Source organism: Amblyomma mixtum, chromosome 4, assembly GCF_055824585.1.
Source record: "Amblyomma mixtum isolate Tamu chromosome 4, ASM5582458v1, whole genome shotgun sequence".
Lineage (NCBI taxonomy): Eukaryota > Metazoa > Arthropoda > Arachnida > Ixodida > Ixodidae > Amblyomma > Amblyomma mixtum.
Window position 1 is genome coordinate 79,867,587 of NC_143015.1, and position 22,807 is coordinate 79,890,393.

The 22,807-nt window shown below is 46.7% G+C and overlaps 1 protein-coding gene across 1 annotated transcript in view; it reads left to right on the forward strand.

Moving 5' to 3' along the window:
• Positions 1–22,807, forward strand: part of Cht7 (chitinase 7) — a 155,859-nt gene that overhangs the window by 113,515 nt on the left and 19,537 nt on the right. The window contains exons 3-4 of the mRNA XM_089585506.1: positions 17,816–18,088; positions 21,905–22,083. Coding sequence (XP_089441632.1) covers positions 17,816–18,088; positions 21,905–22,083 — 452 coding nt within the window. The remainder of the gene's footprint in view (positions 1–17,815; positions 18,089–21,904; positions 22,084–22,807) is intronic.

Sequence of the window (22,807 nt, forward strand, 5' to 3'; positions counted from 1 at the left end):
TTTGAGCTGGCAGTGTCGTGGCGTGGAATAGGCCTTTAGTTGGTCGAAAACTCTTTTGTGGCGATCGTTCAGTGCAGATGGCTTAGGCACCAGTGGACCGTACAGGGATCTTGAGGAAGCAGGTGTGGTTACTTAGACCTGAGAAGAAAATCTGCCTGTCTCTAACAGTCATACTGCCCCGCCGCGGTGGCTCAGTGGTTACGGCGCTCGGCTGCTGACCCTAAAGACGTGGGTTCGATTCCGGCCGCGGCGGCTGAATTTCGATGAAGGCGAAATTCCAGAGGCTCGTGTACTGTGCGATGTCAGTGCACGTTTAAGAACTCCAGGTGGTCGAAATTTCCGGAGCCCTTCACTACGGCGTCCCTCATAGCCTGGGTTGCTTTGGGACGTTAAAACCCAATAAAGCAAACCAAACCTAACAATCATACTACCGATGTGCACACAATTGCCGCATTTGATCTCCAAGCGGCGACACCGCGGAGAAGCGAGTTCCATTTGAAGGATAGTCAATAGGCCCACAAGAGGCCATTTTCTACGTAAAGTGCACAAAATTTGCGAAGTGTGTTTCGATAGAAATTTCACAGAAGGCGTCCGTGCATAAAGAACCTCATGTGACCTTTTTTTTTTTTTTTTACAAGGATAATGGAATGAGGGACTTTGTAGGATTGCAACAACACCAGCGTTGCTGCCGCCGCTGACGTTGAAAGTTTTAATAGAAAATTCGGGCATTGACAAGCATGCGAAGGAGAATATCCAAGCCAAGTTACGTGGTGGTTAGTCGACAAAGCCACACGCCATCTGCTGTCACGTTTCGGCCACAAAGCCTCACCGTCGACGATGCTCACTTTCGGATTGTATGCAGACGAGGGACTTGGAGGGGGCTGTATTGGCGACAGCTTCGGCATACAAGAGAAAGAATAAAGATGCTGGTCTGAGCAACTTGGATTAAGTGGTGCTTATATACAATGAAGAGTTACTTCACTAGATAGAGGGTATCTGTGTCTTTAAGGAGAGAAGAAGCTGCCGTGCGTTTTACTTCGAAAGAAGAGGGATGGACTTTGTCATAATGAAAATTGGGGGGGGGGGGGGGGGGGCTAAAGGCAAGAAAAAAGGACATGAGAGAGACACCGGGCGAGCGTTAATTTGTCACTGAAAGAATTGGAAACGAAATGACATGCTCGAAGAATCAAACGCGCATGCCCAGCGACCCACTAATTTGAGGAAGGCTCTAGATATCAAGGTAAGCCCCCCACCCCCAGCTTCCCCCTCAAATAATGGCTTACCAACTAGCCCAGACATCCAATCTGACCATTTCCCGTGGTAATTATTGTCTCTTTTGTCCCCTGAGTGCGTGATCGGTATGACTGCTTTAGCGATAAGCGTTCGTTGTCTTAAAGCACGGGCTAGAAAGGTCCACTATAGAAATGGTGGCCGCAAGGTGCAGTCTAGTGCTCGTGCTAAACGAAACGTATTTCTCTAGCAGGGAAACTTATATGATAAATTCTTGTAACTGAAAAGCCGATGGCATGTCCTTGCAAAAGATTCGGCAGTCTACATGGAAACATAACGCAAAAAACACAAGAAGAGCATAAAAGGGGGACGGAAAAAGTAGACAGTTTACGCCAGTCCCGTCTGGGCCGTTTTATTTTTGCGCTGTTTCCAAGAAACTCAAGCCAACTAGCCCAAACTAAGCTTTCGCTGCTTTTCCAGAGTTTATATTGTTTGTCCTTTCTTATTTTCGGTATAAGATGGCTGCAGGTGTGCCGGGATTTCCACGAAGAACAAATTCTAATGGCATCAGCCATGCCCGAGGTCTACAGAGGATATATCTCACGTGGTCGGCGGCGGCCGGCGAGCGGTTGACCTTAGCCGGCCGTCATACGGGCACTGGCCCAGATATGAACCCGTTCCGGCACGCACCTTCTGCTCAAAGCTGACAGAGGCCGGAAGTATGTCGATGTGTCTCACTTCGCCTGTTGGCTTGGGTCGCAGCGGAGGAAAATTTAACGAGCGCAGATGTTACAGGAAAGAATCAACGCATTCCTTTTTGCCTTCGAAAGTATACACCATGGCTGTTACGCAGCTTGTAGTGGACAGCTTGACATTAACTTCGATTTCGTGGAAATTAACCGCATTCAGTTTGTTGCGCTCAGATATTCCTTTTCTATTTTTGCATTTATATCATCAAATAATTTCATTTATTTTTCTACTTTTGCCATACAAATTCCCAATGTTCGAATCCATAGGCAGAGGCTAGGTTGGGGTTGAAAACCAAAAATGTATTTTGGCAAAGACACAGCGCTTGTTTGAAATGAAAAGTAGAACATTGCCAGCAAAAAGACCAAAACACAGCAAGGAGTTGAGATGAAATACATTGCTTTGCATGTTTTAGAAGAGTTAACAAACTCTAACCAAAGCAACACAGCGCAAAAGATACAAACCTAAAACAACGATCACATTGGCCAAATGAGGGTCATAAACTATGTTTAAAATGTATTACAGTCTGTGTGGAAGAAAGCGAAGCCATTAGCTTCGCATTTCTTTCAGAGGTTTTCTGCACAGCTGAAAAATGTAAAACAAGGTACATTTTTGCTTTCCATGCGTCTATAACGATCTTATCTTAAGTCACACTAGGGGGTTGGGTGCTATGCGACTACTGACGCATCCCCGTTAAGTGCATAAAAGATTGTATAGCGGAGTGGGTTAGTTCGCCCTACGAAATAGGCTGGTATCAAGCCTGGATCGCAGACAGGGGCTTGATGAGCTTGATTTAAACGTGTGGGCAGTTCCATAATATGCGATTTGTATCAAGTCATCCTCCGCAGTATTTGCGGTGGGGCTCCCTTTGGCTTTTCTGAATGTATTGCACATAGTTATCGGTGAAGAAGGAAATGAGTTTGAGCGCGCACCTGTACGTCCTCGAAAGAGAAAGAAGATGTGGTATGGGTAGGCTGAGCGAACGTGGTTATTCCAAAACTTTGCCTTCTTGCTTAGAAACAAAACGTGTGGCGAACCTCTGCCGCCAAGAAATATCACGCTGCCCTCAGGAACGCTTTTCTAGTCCTTGGTTACCACTGGAACTCAATACCGTGCCAGCTTCCCATAGGAACCTTTTCACCTCTGATATTATCGACCGTTTTGCAAAGAGAGTAAAAGTCGCGAGGCACAGCAAGACATGCAAGAGAGGCGGCCAGTAAGGTCGTCTTGCTGGCTGGCATTTCCATCTTCAGCCTTCTAGACAGATACTGGCTCGCGCATATATATCTAATTCCACGCCTCTTTTTTACTGGCGAATTTCACCTCAGATTCTTCGGTGGCCTTGCTCAGTAACGTTGCTAGCCAAATAGCGCTGCAGCTGGCTCGTTGAGTTGCACCTACGGTGAAACGCCATTCGCTTTCGAAAAGCCGTGGACTGCCGTCGAATAACTAATCACCCCTTCTCTGTCTCTAATGGCACGCCCCTATAAACTGGGCGTCGTCCGTGTTTCACTGCTGCTATTGACCTAGCTACCCGTGCTGGTCGATAACGAAGTCGATCTCGATCACTTCCCTGCTATACGATGCATAGCCAATGAGCGAAGCCTCGCCAAGAAGACATGCATTGCAAGCGACTGGCGGATCTCGGTTTTCTCGTCGTTAAGGAGCTGTGAGTCAGGGGAGAAAGTTGCCCGCGAGCTTTGCCACTGCGACGTGGATCAGATAGCCGGGACTCTGCACCGCGGCGGAGTCCCTTTTAATCCATTAAAGCCATTGTGTATTGTTCCGGTTCTCAGGGTTGCGTACGCTGCTTGAATAACGAGCTATGGCAGTAGGTTGGTTACTGCATGGTAAGAGCAGGTTAATTAAAGGAAAACATACACCGACCAAAAGCCCACCCCACTCGAAGGACGAAGGAGTAATTACTGGAGAACAGTGCACAGTAGGAAGCTGATGGCTTTCTGATTTTTATTGAGTACGGCTATTGCCATGCTATGCGGCCCTCCTCTGGACGGACATTACGCTGAGAAGGAACTATGTAGTGAGGATCCTAATGGCCACCTCGATAAGTCCGTCGTTAATAGCAGTCGAATTTGTGCTGAAGTGCAGGACTCCTGAGAAGTGAGGGCATGCCTTTTGCACGAGAGCAGACATTGCATCCTATATTGCAGCCAAAAGTAAATCTAGACATGCGACGAGTGGAGAAGCATGTAAAGTATTCCTTTCATCTCACTTAATACAAAGGGCAGGCCAGTGGGAAGGAAGGCGAACACGGTCACTGCCCCCAACTAATTTGTTGAAGGGTGAAACCACAGCATGTATAAATAAACAGACCTGCCAGAGGCAACTGTACAAGGCACATTACAAAGGAGCAAGCTGGAAATTATAGGGCAGGGCGAGGAAGAAACTTTATCTCTGAATTATATACTCACTTGCAATCTTACTCACACATCAGTTGTTGTCTACAGTGCAGAGATGTAATTTATTTCACGCCTTCTACCGATAACTTTAAGCTTGTTGGTTTCTAGAAGCCTTGTACGGTTGCGCCTGCGTGGGCGCGTTGATTTATACTATCTGCAGTGGTTTCAGCCTTCAGTAAATTATTTTTAGCAGCACCCGTGTTCGTCTTTCTTTTAGTTGTCCTGGTCCATTGCGCTGAATGCAATGAACGGGATGTCGGACTTCCAGCTAGTCCAACAGTAACTATCAGTTAAATCTTGAACCAAATACGAGTGGGCCATACTCGCACTACACGTAATATCAGCACTACACCAAGCCACAATGTTATGAGAATGTGCCCCACGGTGGCCAGTCATTGTAAGAAACCTGTGGATATTTAAGGTGACCATTTGAACAGTGGGGCATTACGAACATGGCTGAGTGTTGAAGAGGCTCATTGAGATTCGTGTTGGCATGGAATTAGTTGCAATAACAGTTAGCCGCTTGGGTGAGACCGGTATAAGGGAGAACACAGGAAGAAGCAGTTCCAAGATGAGCTACCAGAATCTCTGTTGGTGATGTTACGATGAGACTTTTAGATTGTGGTCATATATGGAACTGTCTTCTTGCTGATATGTTCAATGCAGGCTTCCGAAACAGGTTATAGATGAATAAAATACTAAAAACATCCGCTGAGGCTATGGGTTCAATGCTCATGAATCTCATCTCGCACTTGTCATTGATGTGGCGTAATAAAAGTTTCATCTTACCTGAGCCTTTCTTCGCACAATGGAATCTTTGTCCCTTGTCGATAGTGAAATGGCCCTGTGCGGGAATTTTCGAGACACAATGGCAGATATTAGGGACTGATAAAAGTAAGCTTTATGCTGCTTACCGCTTGCGAGGACGAACGATCCAGTGCACCCGGAACGTGACCTCTGTACATGATGGCTATGGGCAGACAAAAGGGTTATTATCTGATATTGCGTATAGCTGGTGCCTAACCCGAAGTCTTGGCAGCGTAGGGCACCTCGCTAAATAATTTCTTCGCACGAAGCCGACAAACAATCTTTGCTGCACCGTATCACATTGCACATTGTTACGAGCGTTTAAATATGTCGGGCTAGTTTAGCGTGACCGAAGGACGTCAATTCCAGCGCCGCGGAAGTTTCTAAGCTTTGTCTTCGATTGTGCGGATGGAATGCACGACGCGCAGTGCTTAATCTCGTGGAAAATCTAGATACAATAGCGTTCTCTCTTGGAAATACTGGACGTCTTCGTGTTTTGCTCAGTCCGTATTGTTGCACAAACATCCCATGAGCTCATGGCTAGGTTTTGTAAACAAAGCTGCCCATGGAAAACTAAAGGAACGACTGAGAAGCAGAGGCCACCGCATTGTAGACTGCGGTATTTCTTTTGCTTATACATTGCCTCTATCCTGTCCTTTGGTACCTGGGGCTTCGGTGTCAACGGTTTGGTCCTGGGAACTTTTCCCGCGCCTTTCACCCCAGAAGAGCCACGCACAGGCCGGAGGAAATCTTGTACCCATTAGAAGAAAGATGGGCACCCGGCGGCACAGGGAATCGAACCCAGCACCTCCCGAATACGGGGCGGATGCTCTACCACAAAACCACCGAAGCGTTCCCATATGTGTACTATTTCCCTGTGGTAAACAAAGATCTCCTAGGTGTCATGGATACACCGAAATATCCAGCTAACACCGGAGATGTACCTGAGAAAAGAAACTTAAAATTGCTGGTTGCACCATATTAAATTCTGATGCGTAGCCCAGATCTCAGCTGTCCTGTGCATGTTCTATAAGGCAGGTTGTTGGGCCAGTTGGTGAATCATTCAAGGAAATCTTCGCACAAAACAAAAAAGGCACCGGGAGAAAAAACACAGAAGAGACGAATAAAAACACAGGTCATATTTATTTTTCCTCCCCTACGTCTACTTTGTTTAGCGCAAGAGCTCCCTTGATGTGCTCCATGTTTCCGTACAGGTATGCAAGGACGCTGGAGCTTATGACCGACGTACATAGAGTCAGCTGTACCTGTCGAGAACTGAATAATGTACTGTGTAAAAATAATCCCAGCAATGCCAGCCCCTTAAGCCAGCATTCCTGTTCCTCGTCTGCCCGTCGCGTGCTTGTCGTCTATAGTCAGCGTCGCGCTGCGCCTCTCTCGTATGCGCGCAGTAAGCCTCTTCGAGGGCGTCTGCTCGCCGCCATCTTGTCACTTTCGAGCCTGGAAGACGTGCGGTCTGCTCCGTTTCCGTCGCGTGCGCGCCTGTGCCTGCCTTCGAGGCGGCGTGGGACGGCGACGTTTCGGCTCGACAACACTTTTTCTTTTTTCCCCCTCAGAGGCGTGCCACTGTCGAGCGAAGAGTGGGGAAAGTGATGGCGACAGCGGTCGCACGCTGGATGGGCGGTACCGCATAGGCAAGTCACGCAGAGAAGCGGGGTGCGAGCGTCCTGGCTCGTGCGAGACGTGGAGCGGGGCACGCCTGCTTGCTTGCGCCCTATCGACAAGAAGCAGCACCGGCGAGGACGATGCATTGAAAAGAATTGGGGTCGACCGAAGCGCCGTGCTTTGCTGAGACGTTGTTTTCGCGGCTCGATTTAGCGGCGAGATCTTTAACTGCTTCTCTGTGCTGCGTCGATCCGTCCACTTTTGAGACGTCGGGCAGCGCACTAGGAAAGTTGAGGTCTGCTATCTATTTCTTTTTTTTTTATGTGAGCTGAATTGCTCCTGCAAGTGCGTGGTTGTGATTGTTCTTATCGGTGGTATACTCTGAATGTGCTGGGAGTTTAATGGTAGCGTTGAAATTGGTGTGGAGGTCGACTAAGGAGTGGGGCGGTGGGGTGACGGTGGGGGAGGGCGGGGGGAGTCAAAGAATTTCTATGTTTTCCACCCACACTTCAAGGCATATCAAATATCTAAACAAAGAAGGCATGTTGAGTTTAGTATCAGAACGACAAAATAGATCTAAACAACGGAAGCCATCAATACAAAGAAAGAGCCTTTGTATTGAAATAATAAATTCTCTTGATGCATGTTGTGGCTCAGCATATCGAAGCAATGAGTAATGCAACGAAATTCGAAGGCAACTAGAGCCTCTTGCCAGTGCACGAATGGGTTGTTATAGGAAGCACTTTCTGAATAAGGGGTAATCTGTACAGTGCAGTACCGGGAAGCTGTCTGCGGGATGTAGGAGTTCCGCAAAGAAAGGTTAATCTGTCCAAAAACATTTAAACTCAAACCACTTTTGCAGGCAGCAAACAGGCATCCACACAGCCGCATGCGCCGTTGATACTCGAAGTCATATTACTCACTCTCTGCGAAGAGGTGACCGGAAAAGATGAAGTGAAGCCCATTTCCTGGACAGGCGATGCTAAGTAGGTCTCTCAGCTGTCAGCTTCCGACACACCCTCAATAATCACAAGACATTCCGCTATGTGAGACTAGGCGCGGATGTGAGGGGAGTTCTATATGTTTTGGCTCCTATCTCATAGTATTTTTATGGATCTTTGGCATGTCCTGTCTTTCGGGATCATGCCACCTTTTAATATGGTCAGCAGCATCAACAATGCAATTCCGTTATCTGCATACCGATAGTTGCTTGGCGTCGCAGATGGAATGCAGACTTCTGACAGTGACGGCTCATCTGGCGCTGTCAGCATTTCTCGCTGCTGGTTCCAGAAGCAGAGTTCATACGTGACCTCTTCGGTGGACGCGATAGGCATACCCTTTTTCTCTTTTCTTCGTCGTCTCAAACGATTGAAAAAAATAAGAAATTAAAGAGTGACGGAACTCGGATCATCAGAGCTTTGTCAAGCTTAAAGCCAATTTAAGGTAACTAAAAGGAGATAAGCTCTCCTGAAGGCCGTACCCTTTAGACGTTCTTTTAGCTTTGGAAGCGCCTAGAAATGTGAAGGTACAACCTTCGTTAAAAAGTTTAGAGCCCAGAGGAGTTTTTCTGGACCACGCCATGTGGATCGGTATTCATCCCCAGTGCTCCGAATCTCTTGAAGGTTGTAGTAATACTGGTCCTTCCCCATTCTTAGGTTAGGAATTCCACGGATGCTACAAGGAGCGCATTACACGGCTTAGAAGCGACGGCCCTTGGCTATAAACTTTTGAAATTGGCTGTACGTTGTTCGGGCTGCAAGATATAGTGCTCCAGTTGGAGTTTTTTCTCGCCGACGATATGTAGACATTTGTGCACCCACCAATGACAGAAGTTCATCGCCGCGAATAACGAGTACACCGAACAGTGATGTGCTCCGGCGAAAGAGGATTTTAACAGACTTAGTGCAGAAGTAGGCAAACTTATCGAACGCCTTGGCATATGCCAACGGTGCAGGAATTATTACGCCATGCTGGCTCCAGTAAAAGAAAAACCTTTGTCTCCTGTGTGCCAGCAGGAGAAGGGTAAGAAGAGATAAAAGGCAGCAGGCCGAAAAAAAAACACTAAAACTCTGGTGTAGACACAAACACAAGCGTAACAAAGCAAATAAGTCAGAAGCTCTCAGGAGTGAACCGCTTGTGAGCTAAAATTCCTATAGTTCTTTCCTTGTTTTTCAGTTCCTTTCTTTAAAATTCATGTTTCATGCGCGGTTCTCAAGAAAGGTTCTATTAACGTACGGCGAAGGCGGCGGACCATCCAACAAGTCTTGAGAGGGTAAAAAATTGGTTGTGAGAATTTTTTCCTTAACAACCTCTAGGTCCCGCGGACCCTGAAGATTTCAGCTTTTGTTATATAGCAATATCACACTGAAACCGCTGGTAATACGTTTCTTTCTCAGTTTTTCACTGAACTAATTGAACGAATTTGCCGCTTTACGCCTGTCAGCACTTTTTGCCGTGTGCGGGGCGTCTTTTCGTTAGTTTTTGTGTTGTGGGGGACCAAAGATATGCGAAAATAGCTAATTGCTACTATTGTGGCTGTGCATGGTGTGGGTAATAAGATTACCCTCGGTTTAGCAGTGGGAATTTCCTAGGTCATTTCTTGTGAAGTTGCAATCCGAGAGAAAAAAAAAACAACTGAAAAATGAAAGACCCTGTCAATCGTCATGACCGACTCGCGGAAGCGACCAGTGTGTGTCTAGGTTTTCTTCTAGGAAATAGAATCAGCACCGTCGAACTGTGGCGGAAGGCCGGAAGTTGTACCTCTACTTATCGCGGGGAAGTGGCATAGTAGAGATATCCCCGCGCGTAACTTGGGGCTGGGACGGTGATACGGATCTGAATGTGCTCTTTCTTGGATTACATCCTGTCGTCTTTCGGGGGTGAACCTGTTTATCGTGACACAGAAATGCCTTTGCACCGATGCTCTGACCGTTTGAGCAGAACAAATATATAAAAAAACTTTCGAATTACTTAGTGCTTCGATCAATGAGGTGATCGTAATATACTGCATAGGTTGCGAATGTCTCGCAATTTGCCGTGACGACCTAGTGAGGATCTATGAGATATATGCAGAGCATGTTTCTGATTTTATCTCTGAAAAAAAAAATGATCCGGTGTTGTATGATGCGCTTACCATCCACAACTAATCAGTTCGTTGGGATTCCGTGGCTAACTCATCCTCATCAACATCAACAACAGACAACTACGCTCACTGTAGGACGAATACTTCCTTCATATCCCTAGAACCAACTAAGTAGGCACTGGTGGAGAAGCAACGTGCCCTCCTCGTGGTTCTAGACGCAGCTGCTACCACTTATCGCTGTTGATACGGGTAGAAGTCCAGAACAGTGGAGATAGGCCTCGGTCCTCAATATTACAAGATTATTTACGAGACGTGGTAACGCAGGGTAGCGGAAAGGTAATGTTATACTTTATCCTCCGTTGATATCCTTGTTCTCTATTTATTTTGTTTCGAAGAACGCGACCAGCTTCGAGAAAGATTTGAGGACGGGCACGGTTGCGAGCCGATTTCTGATAATTTTCTTTCTTCGGGCCAGATGCGGTCCCTGCACTTGAAGGCAATTATTTCGAGGAATTGCATGGCAGAGACAGAGATGTGCCATTGAGTGATTTACAATCAGTTGAGTTCTGCGCCAGCCGTGACCACCATATTCCAGCCGATTTCTTATTGCCTCGTCTAACTCTTCACCGTCTAATAGACCTTCACCTACCGATTCTCTTCGTTTCACGCTGCCCCACAATAATTTTATTGCCTTCGTTTCGGGGACATGCTTTCACCTTATTAAGATAATCGTGCTGCGTCAAAGAAACCTGTGCCAATCACGGATAGCTCCAGTATGTAGGTTCCTTCTAACGATACTTTTTTTTCTTTCGTCACATTTGTTTCGCGTGTTGCCGAAGTCGCGCCCATGTGTCTGAGCGCGGACATTCCTCGCCAGCCATTAGCACCTGTAGCTGCTAGCCCCTGAGCGGAGCCAGATGAAACCGTCAATCATCCTCGTCTTTCAAGGACCCACCCCTCCAACGCCTCTCAGCCTACTAGAGAAAGACAGGCGAAAAACGCAAGAGCCCTCAGCACACCTAAGAACAAGCACGCCCCCCCCCCCCTCTTCCTCCAGCCGTCACCGCGCCATCTCGCGATATGCGAAAGCACCCTCCACATTCCCCAGGGACGTGTGTCAACATCGTGGGCGCACACAACGCGTTAACAGGCGCCAGCGACAAAAGAGCTTGCGGCTGGCCCACCGCATCGCCCCTGGTCATTCAGCAGTACAAAAGACCAACGCTTGTGTGTAAGCCGCCCCTACGTTTCCACATCGTACTGGCGTCGTCGTCGTAATGTCAGCCCCTCTACAGCAATGCGATAGAAAACCTCTAAGAAAGAAGACGAATATGAGAAACAAGAAGAAGGTAGATAGCAGTGCTCCCTCTGCTGCTTCTTGATACTGTGCGGTGAGGGCTGGTGCCTTTCCCTTAGCCTCCGGCAGCTCAAAGAAAGGAACACGATGCTCCCAATTAGCTAGAGGAGTGGATGGTAGGCTGGACGTCGGAAGGGGTCGGTCCGGGGGCCGTTGTTGCGTACGCGTCTCGATGACACGGTCCTTCACAGAAGCGTGACCGTAGTTACGTCAGCGCAACGTGGGAGACGGATGAAAAGACGTGATGGCCCCGGGGGGACCTGGAAGGTTGGCTTTTGTCGTCGTCGTGCAGGAGAATGCCGTCGCCGTCTATGCCGGCAGTGCATTCAATGCCTTCCATCTTGTACACTGCCTCGCTACCGCCTGAGGCTTAGCAGCTGAAGACCCTCTCAGGGAAAAGGGGGGGGGGGGGGGTTGCGAACGTGGCGAATAGTAAAACCAAACGGCCCGAGGGTGGCGGTGACGACGGCGGCGTGCCGGGACCGGACTTGAAAAGACCGGCGGCGGGGAAAAGATTGGCAGGCAACCCCGTTAAGGAAGATGTGGGTCATCCGTCGGCGCCGTGGTAGCGCTAGGCCTAACCGAGCAATCCTCCCCCTTCCCCTCGTCATCAGCAGCAGGAACTGCGCGCTTCTATAACTCCAATATGTCTTCTTTCTCTTCATCTTTGTCGGTGCGCTCGGCTGCTGCTTTCATTATCAGGGCGTCCGAAAGCGAATTCGTTTTCTTCCTGAGACCTAACCACAATGATGGTATGCGGTTCGCGCTAACGGTCACTTAGCCGGCAGATGACCTCGCGTAAGAGCTCCCGTATCAGAAGACTTCCATGTTCGTTCGAGGTACGTACAAGCCTAGGCAGGATTCAGCGCTGCCCAGGATGAATTCGGCTTTCCTTAACGGCACGCGCCGACGCTGAGGCAACAAAATATCGCATACGAAATATTGGCTCCTCTGCATTCCACCTGTGCTTTCGGGCCGCCCGCGGCGAATCGTGCTCGCATGCTTCTCCTGCCTGTTGAAGACCGCCGCGTCGTCTGCTTCACGAGCGCGGGCAAAGCAGACGACCGGCGGTGAATTAATTCGGCGTGCGCGGTATAGGCTTCTGCGACCTCGATGTAGACGACGCACGATGCGTCGTCCGCGGGATTGCTTGCGTTTTGGTAATGGTCTCGCTCGCTGTGAGTTCGTATTTGATTGCGAGCGCTGAGATGGATATATTTATTGGGAAAGGCGCCTATTCGCGCAGGTGGTCGTAGCGTCCAATGCGTATGTAACTGGGTAACGTGTGTCCAGACGCGCGATGGCGCATCTTGACACAGGCATGAGGGTCTATTTCCGCTTGCACATTGAGTGACATCACAGGATTCCATGGACGCTTTCACTAGTCACTTGAAAACATTTTTTTTGTTCGCGCCAGAGAGTCGTAACAGACGTTGCTTGTCGTGGGACAATCTAGAGGTCAACTTGATTCAGGTCATGGCGCATAAATTATCTACAAGTCGAGCGACTGACAGCAGCGAGTGTCAAGATCGGGGATGATTAAAGAAGGTGGAAGGCGTCCTGCTTTACCGCTGCCGCTTGCAAGTGTGACTCATCGCTACGAATTCGTGAATTCGCGACGAACTCTATCCCGGCCTTCATTTATTTACAGAAATATTATATCCCAAATGGCATTAAAAATAGGCGGTGAGGGAGGGGGGGAGGGCTTTAAACAACTGATAAATATACCATCCATGAATAACTTCATGGCCATGAATAACTTCAAGACGTTAAGTTTACATGAGTTATTGAGATCTGATATTTGGACTGAGCATTTTAGATAGTGTTGTGAAGGAGAAATCTACAAAAAAAACAATCAAGCGAAGTCTTCATTCTATGATTGTTGGAAGCAGTAACTTTCATTATGAAATTTCAAAGCCCTTCATTTTGGCAAAGATGACGCCAGTTTTGTTTTTTAATCTGCATTACTCTTCGGACTGCTTTCCAAAACAACGCGCATGAAATTTTGTAAAAATGTGTGTCTTAAGAACGTTTACGTTGACCTCAGAAGAAATCTGTTTCTTCATAACCGCTCCAAGACTGCTCCCGCTCTCTACGGGGGTAAGCAACTGACAACTGTAGTGAACTCGCTTGAATGAAAGCCCATCTGCATATCAGGGACCCATCAGAGATAGGTGATCTGGGATTGGGGATTTTAACAGATGCGACTCCACAGCCCTCACCACCGCTGCTCAGTGTTGGTAAATGTCTGCACGTGGCTGGAGAACACTAGAGTCTTGCTCTGTAACAAAGTACATCGACAACGTCATCAAACCAAGGGAAAGTCCTTCGAACAGCTAACCTTGTATTAATTCAACAGAGCAGAGGAACCTTCGGCCCGGAAAAACATTTCAACCCGGAACAGTTGCTACCTTTTTCCAGCCATTCCTTGCGGTTATGGTTGTTGTTTGTCTATGCAATCCGCTTGCTCGCCCTCGAGCTCGCGCAGCTACTTCAAAGGAAGCGAACTCCTTCACGAAAGGCGGTGAAAGTGAGAGCCAAGAACTAAATTGCTCAAGAGAGTGGCCCTTGTATGGAGTGGGCGTTCATGCTAGACAAAGAAAAGAGCTGTACAATGGTGAAAGCAAATATCACTAAGTCCACCGTTCACACTGGCGCAAGGCCACTTGAAAGAGAAGGGTTAACATTGGTGCTCAGCGTTCAGTAGGATGAAAGGCTAACCTGCTGGCAGCTGTAAAAGGAACCGCTGGTTTTCAAACGACGAGACCTAGGAAAGACACTCACGATGATTGTTTTTCTTTCGGCAACTTCAAGGATACTTGCTAGGCCCGGGTAGAGGGAATTGTGTTCACTTTCAAAGAAATCATTTTTGAAATTTTTACAGGTGCCTCATAGACAAAAAAAGAAAACAATTTTAATTATAGAACTGTCACTTCTAGATGCGAAAAATAAAAAACGAAAAAAAAAACTTTCGGAGTATTTTCATCCGTACGGTTAGTCGCGTTCAGAGCAGTGCAGTAACGGGATTATTATACTTTTTAACTGGTATGAGCGTGAAAGGGAAAGGCTGAGGGTTGTGCCAATTACTTCTCCCAGCAGAAGTGACTGAAAATTCACAAAAGATGGCGTATTATGCACATACAGGCACACTCATAATAAGTGTAACGAGATAGTTACAATGAGTGCAATACGCAACACTGGACGATAAACATCCCACATCACTACACGCGTGTAGATTCAACAAAAAATTTTGATCATAAAGACTAAAAAAGCCGCCTGTATCCGAGCAAGCATGATGAAAAAAATTACGCACAATTCATTACCCGAGGGTTAACAAGTAGTGACAAAAGTGCTGAGAAATTTCTGCAAGTCCAGGCAAGAGGCTTGAGAATGTTCCATGTGAAATAAGTGAACAAACCTCCTGCATTGAGGACGGCAAGGACCTGTGTAGGTAGATTATTTACTCGCGTCAGAGGCCAGGAGTTCACGCGGACCTCACATTCGGCTCAGCTGACTCGGTTCTAGGACGGGGAATACTATTCCAGTTAATCGCGCTTGAAGAGCCTGTGTTTAAAACCTGAGTCGAAGCACTGCATAACAAGGCAACCTTCATACCATAATGAGGAGTACTGAAGACGTTGCAAATAACTCCTCTCCCCCACTCCCTTGCCCCGTTCCCGACGTGAATAGAACGCATTAGGAGCGCACCTTCATGCCACAAGCACAGTTTATGAACATTGTCAATGTCGGCGGTTCTTCGCAAATAAATATCGCTCTCCGTTTCAACAGCATGTATTGAGGACAGCGTCATATTGCGGTTCGACGTATGCTTAATGGTTGCATGATACACGAAATTCCGATAGAGTGTCGGATGAACAATAGTAGTAATTGTGCTTCTATAGGATTGTTGGTACCCACATCACTGCTTATGAGGTAATGCAGTCGGGAACGAAAGTTCGAGCTTTTCCATAGGCTCTAATAAGTGGTCACTCATTCTATATGCTCTGCACTACCAATTCAAAATAAAATGTATAAGATATCGCCGTTCTGTGTATGCAAGTTCATTCACACTTTTCGGGTTAAAGGAATGGAGCAGCCTACAACTCTGTAAGGTCACAACAAAAAGTACGTTTAAGTGTCATTACCTTAGGTGCTCTCCTGATACGGTTTTTTTATTCATTAGACGTGCCAACTACTCAGAGCCTCGTACCTTTTTTTTTATTTGCGTAACAATACCTTGTGTTCGACTGCCGTGTCTCTAGTGCTTTATGCCATGCCTTGTCCCAGTTGCAGTTTTATTTCGTTCTTGATTTACAGACTTCCATCCGTCAAAATTAATGTATCCGCTCCTGAAGGTCCTCAGGGGTGGTGGGCGAAATCTGAATAGGTGGATTCAAGCTGTCCCTTTATTAACTGAAATGCGTTGTATAGCAAGCGTTTGTAGGCAAAAACATTGTAACGAGACTAAAGTGATCGACTTATTTCCTAAAATGGCTGATCTAAGATCGCATGAGTTATTGCAACGCCTAGGAAGCATGAAAGAAACGGAGAGAGGAACAGTCGGGCAACTGCTCCCACAGCGTCACAGGTGCCTCTCGGTTTCTAGGACACGTTGGGGAATGCAGGTAACGGACGAGAGGCAAACAATGAAAACCTTACACAGATATAGGTTATTTCCCAATAAAGAAACTAGTAACTGTTGTAATTGCAAAACTGTGGCTGTGGTATTTAAAACAAAAATTGCGCACGCGAGACAAGAACGGTCTCGAACTAAACACCAGCTCACGCTGAATTCTTCAACAATCTACGATTGAAAAACAAAATGACTGATGTTTATTGATTCTTATATTAACACGATCAAAATGGGAGCACTTGTGCAGATTTTTCTGCGCTCGATATTCAAAAGCGTACTATTTTGCCCACGTGTTAAAGGAAAGAATACTGCAGCGCAGAAACGCCATCCAGGTAGGCATTCACACGGCCTCAATTAGCCTATATCTTCATGACAGTACATCTTTCTTGTCCTGCGCCCTCTCTTTGAGGCGTTCCCAGACAGGCTAGGTCGACTGCAGCGACGAAGATGCCGAAGCGCATCCTCTGAGTTCAAGCCACATCATTATTTACGGTGACACCTCTCAAGACAAGAGATGCGGCATGAAATCGATGGCTACAGGGTTCATTGACGAGATCGCTTCGATGGGTAGTCCTCAGAGGCAATTACGATGTCCACATTATGACCGAGTGTGGCTAGTTTCATTGAGAAATAAACATGAGGTGGTCACGATGCCGGCGTTTATAGTTTCTCCAGCTCCCGCTATTGTTTATGGGTACACAGCTCTCTGGAAAAGAAAAGATGACCTTTGGCGCGTAGGCGGAACCGTATCCTGCGATCAGAGGCGTGGCGCCAGAAACCTTCATTAGCGAAATCACTGTTATTCTGTTGATGTTGCCGACGGATCGCGCACTGTATAGCGATCATTGTTAAATGGCGGTTATTTGACGTGGCCAGGAGCATTATTTTCTACGCTCACTGTAGATTGGAGAACAGAAGCTTTCTTTCTATTCCTACGGTTCAGTCTTATGATTGTTGTTCATAATAATGACTCCTAAGCCAAAAATCTTAAAAAGCAGATGAGAAAACGAGATCATGCGTTGAAGGCGCAAATCACTTTACACTATAGCTTCGTTATTGCAAGTAAGAATAAACCTTTCTCTTTTTATGAGAATTCTGCCCCTTCCAAAAGCCAGAGCAAAAGGCATTATTAGCTCATACCTAATTGTAGCCTGCTTAGCGATTAATTCAGGCAAGAAATTGTGTCTAAGAATGCACTGTATGTTTTTTTTTTCACTCGGCTCTCTTGTTTAGCACCGTAGGTGCTTGTTGTTTTGTTTCACCTCGTCCATACCGGGGAAAAATTATGTTCCCTTATTTATTAGCTTATTAGGCGCCTAACACTAAATCACGAAAAAATAATCGCGGCATGAAGATCTGAGAAAAGAATAATAAAAGCACGTGATTATACTAATTAAGGGTCCATAAAGACTGAAATGTAACAGCGATGCTACTGGAATTATCGTCTGATTTTGACGATGGCCGTGTATATTTCCCCTCTAAGCGCAGTTCTCAACGATACATGCTTTTGCGCAAACGGTTTCACGTCATGCTCAATTAGTACTGCGGCCGACAGAGTGTTTGTGTCCGCCGCCAAGCTTATTTTACGCAGCCATGAATATTTGGTGACGCAACCTTCACGAAACCTCTGGCTTCCCTGTCGGGAGAATGCAAATTAACAGTGTTTCCAAAAATATCGTTAGCAAGGATTACAGAGCCTGGTTTCCAGACTGCTATTCTGTTGCGATGCGAACAAGCAGGTTAGGACAAATATCGGTAGTTTCACGTAGGACGCAATGCAATTTGGGCATACGAGAGTTGATTTGCGAGCTGTTTAGCCGTTCCCCTGGAAAGCACCCAAACAAGGGCCCATTTTTGCGCACCTTCCACATGTTCAAATCCATTTGAATAAACCTGAATTCCTCTCATATTCGCAGGCCCCTCAGCACCAAGCGGTGGAACAAACAAGAAGATTGTCTGCTACTTCACCAACTGGGCACAGTACCGCCAGGGCGACGGCAAGTTCTTGCCGGAGGACATTGACCCCACGCTCTGCACGCACATTATCTACGCCTTCGGCTGGATGAAGAAGCACAAGCTGTCCAGCTTCGACGCCTCCGACGACACCAAGAATGGCAAGAAGGGCCTGTACGAGCGGGTTATTGACCTCAAGAAGAAGAACCCCAACCTCAAGGTTCTGCTCGCCGTCGGTAAGTGCACTCAGCAAGCGCAATCATTGGAAGAGACGTGTGCAAGTTGCTTAGGAGTAGATCCAGCTTTTGAGTTCGCAATGGGCGCTGAAAGTTTGCTTTTACGAGTGAACGCATTTTAACAGCTCAGCACTAACGGGGCCGTTTCTCGGATAATCAAAGAGAAGGCTGAAAGGAAACAAAAGAATGGAAGGGCCTCAACCACTTGAAAAGGTGCAGCTAATCGGTCTGTGGTTGAGACGGTCTGGCCTATGTAACAGCCACTGTGAACAGTGTGCCGTAGCGTTTCGTTCAGTTGTTGTGAAGGGCGAATATAATGTGTACACGAAACGATTGACTGCTGCATTTAGAAGTGAAATTAAGGCTACGGATCAGAAAATGAATTAAGGCTTACAGGAAGAAATTTGGAACCTTGGTTTCTTAAGCTGTTGGAATTCCTCGCACATTCATTATAAATAAGGACCTTCTTCGGTTGCTCTCCCCATGGCACCTCAAGCACGTGAGAAAAAAAATGAACGCTGTCGACCAGTGACAGGAAAAAAGAGAAAAGATTCAGGAGGGAGGAGCGGCTGGAAATGACTGTAGTATCATGGTAGGCCGACGTGCCAGGTATAGCTATCTCATGCGATAGGACACACACCCCACGAACCAGAAGGGCCTCTCGATGACGTGGAAACACACGCGACGAAAAACGTCCTATCGGGGCAACGTGATAACGTGCAGCTCGTTTTACTATACATAGCTCCGCACAGGGGCCTTCAATTCAGCGCCTACTTGTTTAATATGCGCCTAGAAGAGGCAAGCGCCTGAGCGCATTCTTCTTAAAGCGGCGGGAACGGAATCTGGCACACAGGGAATCTCACAGAGAGATCTCCGGAAAGGCCCTTCTTCTTTACTTCGCCGGTATAAAGAACGATCGGATATCAGCAAGGGCGTTGCCGAAAGGAATCCTCCCGAAGTTCTTAGCCACTTTACGAAGCCAACGTTTCCGAGGCGCGTCGGCCTCGAAACGCAGTCGACTTTCTTTGCAATCGAACCGCGCCATCTTCGGCAGCCGAGGACAATATGCCTGCCAAACGCTGCCCGGATGCTTTTTGCTTTTATTATTAGTAAAGGAAGCGCCGTCCCGCTTACATGTGAATCTCCCAGGATCCCAAGAACTAGCACGTAGTCTTGTAAACAAAGAGCTGCTTAGTATACAAGAATCGCACTCCACTGTGCCGCTTGGGCCCATCTACAGCAGCACGCATACGACTTGAATGCTCCCTGTAGCCTTCAAGAGTCTCAGGGTCCAATGAGGCTCTGCTTAGTGCGCAGCACACCTGCAGTGATGGCATTGTAGATTGCTCCACATAGGAGCGCCTTCGCCTTTCTTTGCAATATTTTAAACAGAAGAGGAAACTGCCCAAATGTCTTCTTCCCGAGATCATTATGCGTCTCTGTGCAGCGTGCGATTGAAAGTCGCCATTGCATAACGGACCACAAAGACGGCTTGTTGACTGTCTGTGGTTTGCCAGAAAGCAGCCTCAATAGAAGTAAAAGCACTTGGGACACATTGGGATGATGCCTGCCATTGAGTACATGACACTTCAATGTCTTTCGTGCGACCAGCACTGAAGTCGTCTCTAGGACGAGTTTTAACTTTTCAGTTTCATTCAGCTAGAGGCCTGTAAGAAATGCATAATAGTCAAGCCCTCCAATCTATGGGGGATTTTTAAAAATATATTTGAGAAATCAGGCTACTTCGTAGACTCCGTTGTACGCAGTTATCACTCCGATGACTATGGCGGTTGGCGGGTTTTGCGCGATAATTTTGCAAGAATGGTGTTGAACTGAACCAACAGGAATCAGCAGTTAATGATTCGCGAGCCTAGCAATACATATCTGCTTGAAAAAATGTACCAGAGGCAAGCGCAGCGTGCTGTAGTAAATATGCGTTATTTGCAGTTTCTTTAGAGCTCTTCAGAGTGCCAAAATTAAATAATGCATCCTTGCCCTAAAACCTCTGTGTATGCCGCTCATCTACGTGTCTTGAGTTTAATACTCACTAATGACGACGTTGGCCTTGGTCGAGTGAGTTCTTCATGCCAAACGATGACACGGCCTTCGGTGCTGACTAGTAGCTCAGGTTAAAGGCCAATTGAAATTGGAATGTGAAAGTGAGCGGTGACTCTATGTTTAGGGCTACCTTGCGCTGTTGATCTGATGCAGGAATCAAGGTGAGGTGGAAGGATCAGTTTATACATGCTTTGTATTCAGGTGAACAAGGAAAGTGACGTTGTAAACATTGGCGCGGCTCTGGTTTCTGTGACTCTCTTACCGAATGCTCTGCAAGGTCGAAACGGTTGCCAAGCGTGTGACACTACCAGCTATTTGTGCCAAAGGATTTGTACAGACAAGGCGAAAGGCTTCGTCAACGTCCCGCTTCCGACACCGCTTTCATTTTATAGGGGTCTCGAAAGTTTAGCAATGATAGCACAATAATTTGCATTTACGATTCTCGTGGTGGCTTCGCAGAACAACTAGTGCGGCCATTCTATGGATGTTAGGGTTTCTATCTAGGCTTAAACGTGGCGTTGCTGAATGAACGATGACGAAGGAAATCACCCTTTCTTATTTATATTCGAGAGTTTCTGCGTTGCACGTAACTCGAAGAAATAGAAGCTGGACAAGAATCTTACCACAGAACACCTAGCCTTTGTGGAAAACATGTTATTAGAATGAGCTGCAAAAGAGCGAATCTACATCATCTTCCTACTATGAACTTTGAGATGAACATAGATGTTTGCTCCGAAAGGCACGCTTCCTAGGGGGAGGCTTAAAGAAGAATAAAATTTGCCCATTTTGGTGGATTAGACTCTTCATTTCAAAGAGGCTAGTTTTAAAAGGGAAGATGATGGTCTTAAAAGTTGGGAGAGAACGAAAAGTGAAAAACAGTTGTCGTATACCACCGGTGATTTTCCCACGTACCCGGCGGTGACGTCAAGATATATCTTTCGGTGCACAGAGAATAAAATTACGTGTTAGAAGGCCTTATCAAGCTAGATTGGCACCGCTAGGTGTAGGCTAGAATGACAAATTATTAAACAAAAATAATTAATGAAGCAATGCCATGATAAGATATTGAAATTGAAATTTTCTTTGCAAGGAAAGCAACTCATGGCACGAATCGAAATTCCGCTTGCAGTTGTTGCTAGACTCGAGTTATTTCATTTCATTGGAACCTAGTATGAATAACTGCTCCAGCGGCGGCTGCGCTAATAAAAAAAATTCACTTTTGACGTCTATTTAAATGAGATAATTTCGTCTTGGCTCTGCCAAGGCGCATACATTAAGAGTTGCGCGCACCTTGAAACGCCTTAGAAACAGTCACGCTAAGATAATAGAAACCGACAGGGACACTGCACCGATATCTTATCACTTAAAAAAAGTACAGCGTACAAGAGTGCGCAAACCATTATTTGTGTGCGCTGTCCACGAACGTTCGTAGCAGTGGACAGTGTTATCAAAAAACGAGAAATTTTGCATGATAACCAATGTCGGCCAAAAAAAAATGTATTTGACATTGCACGAACTCAACAGAAGGTGGCTGCAGATTCCTCCCTACATTAACATGAGAAAAGTTAAAGCGAGTTGTGCGCGTTCTTACGTTACTTAGTGCCCTCAGTCTTGGCGAATATGAATGCGCAGCAGTCCGAAAGTTACTACAGCGCACTACAGCGCATGTTTCGGAGAGGGGGAAATGCAACAATACGCACCGCTACCCTAAACATCATGAGGTACGTAAATGTGTATTCGTTTTTTTTTATTGCCCAGGTGGCTGGTCTTTCGGCACTCAGCGATTCAAGGAGATGGCGTCCAACAGCTACAACCGGCGCCTGTTCATCTTCAGCGCTCTGAACTTCCTGCGCAGGCGCAAGTTCGACGGTCTTGACCTCGACTGGGAGTTCCCGCGCGGAAATGAGGACAAGAAGAACTTTGTTGAACTAGTCAAGGTCTGTGGTGCGAGTGCAGAAACCCAAACTCTCTAAGGGTGCGAAATATTTCTGTAGCCCATACCTCTGCGACCTGCTGAAGAACGGTTCGCTTAACTCTGTCAGCATCACGACCTTTCGTTACCACCAGTTGCAGTCGTCATGCTTTACCTCATCGGCTCCTTTCCTGTGAACTTTAGAATCACAGGGCTTCCTCGAGCTCTGCACTTTCCAGTGCATACCCAACCTGTAATCTGGATATTTATTTAACAACTCCCTTCGCACATACTACAATCATTTTAAAAATATCACCATTTTCTTCAGGCGTTGGTTTAGTCACGTATTTTCACTTTGCTTCATTTAACTGGCATGGAAACTCCGGTAGGCGTGCCCGTAAATAGCAATTCGAAAGTTGCGCTATTTTGACTGGTAGTCAGCAGATTAAGAGTCTGAAAGAAGTGAGCTTCTGGCGGAGTAATGTGAGTGCTCTGAATGCAGCTCCGCAAAAGTTCTGGAATATGCAGCTTCGACGCAGTGAACACCAATATACAGAAGAGCCGATCCGTGTGACCAGAGGAACCGGATCTGTATGAAATCTAGGCGCTTGATTCTTAGATATCTACAATGGTGTGAAAGTGCCGCAGCCTCAGGAAGCTGTTAAGTACAAACTATTGCGGCCAAGAGCATCCTGAAATGCCCAAGCCCGATACCACCCAACTCTTCATTTCAGGCCGTATATTGTGAA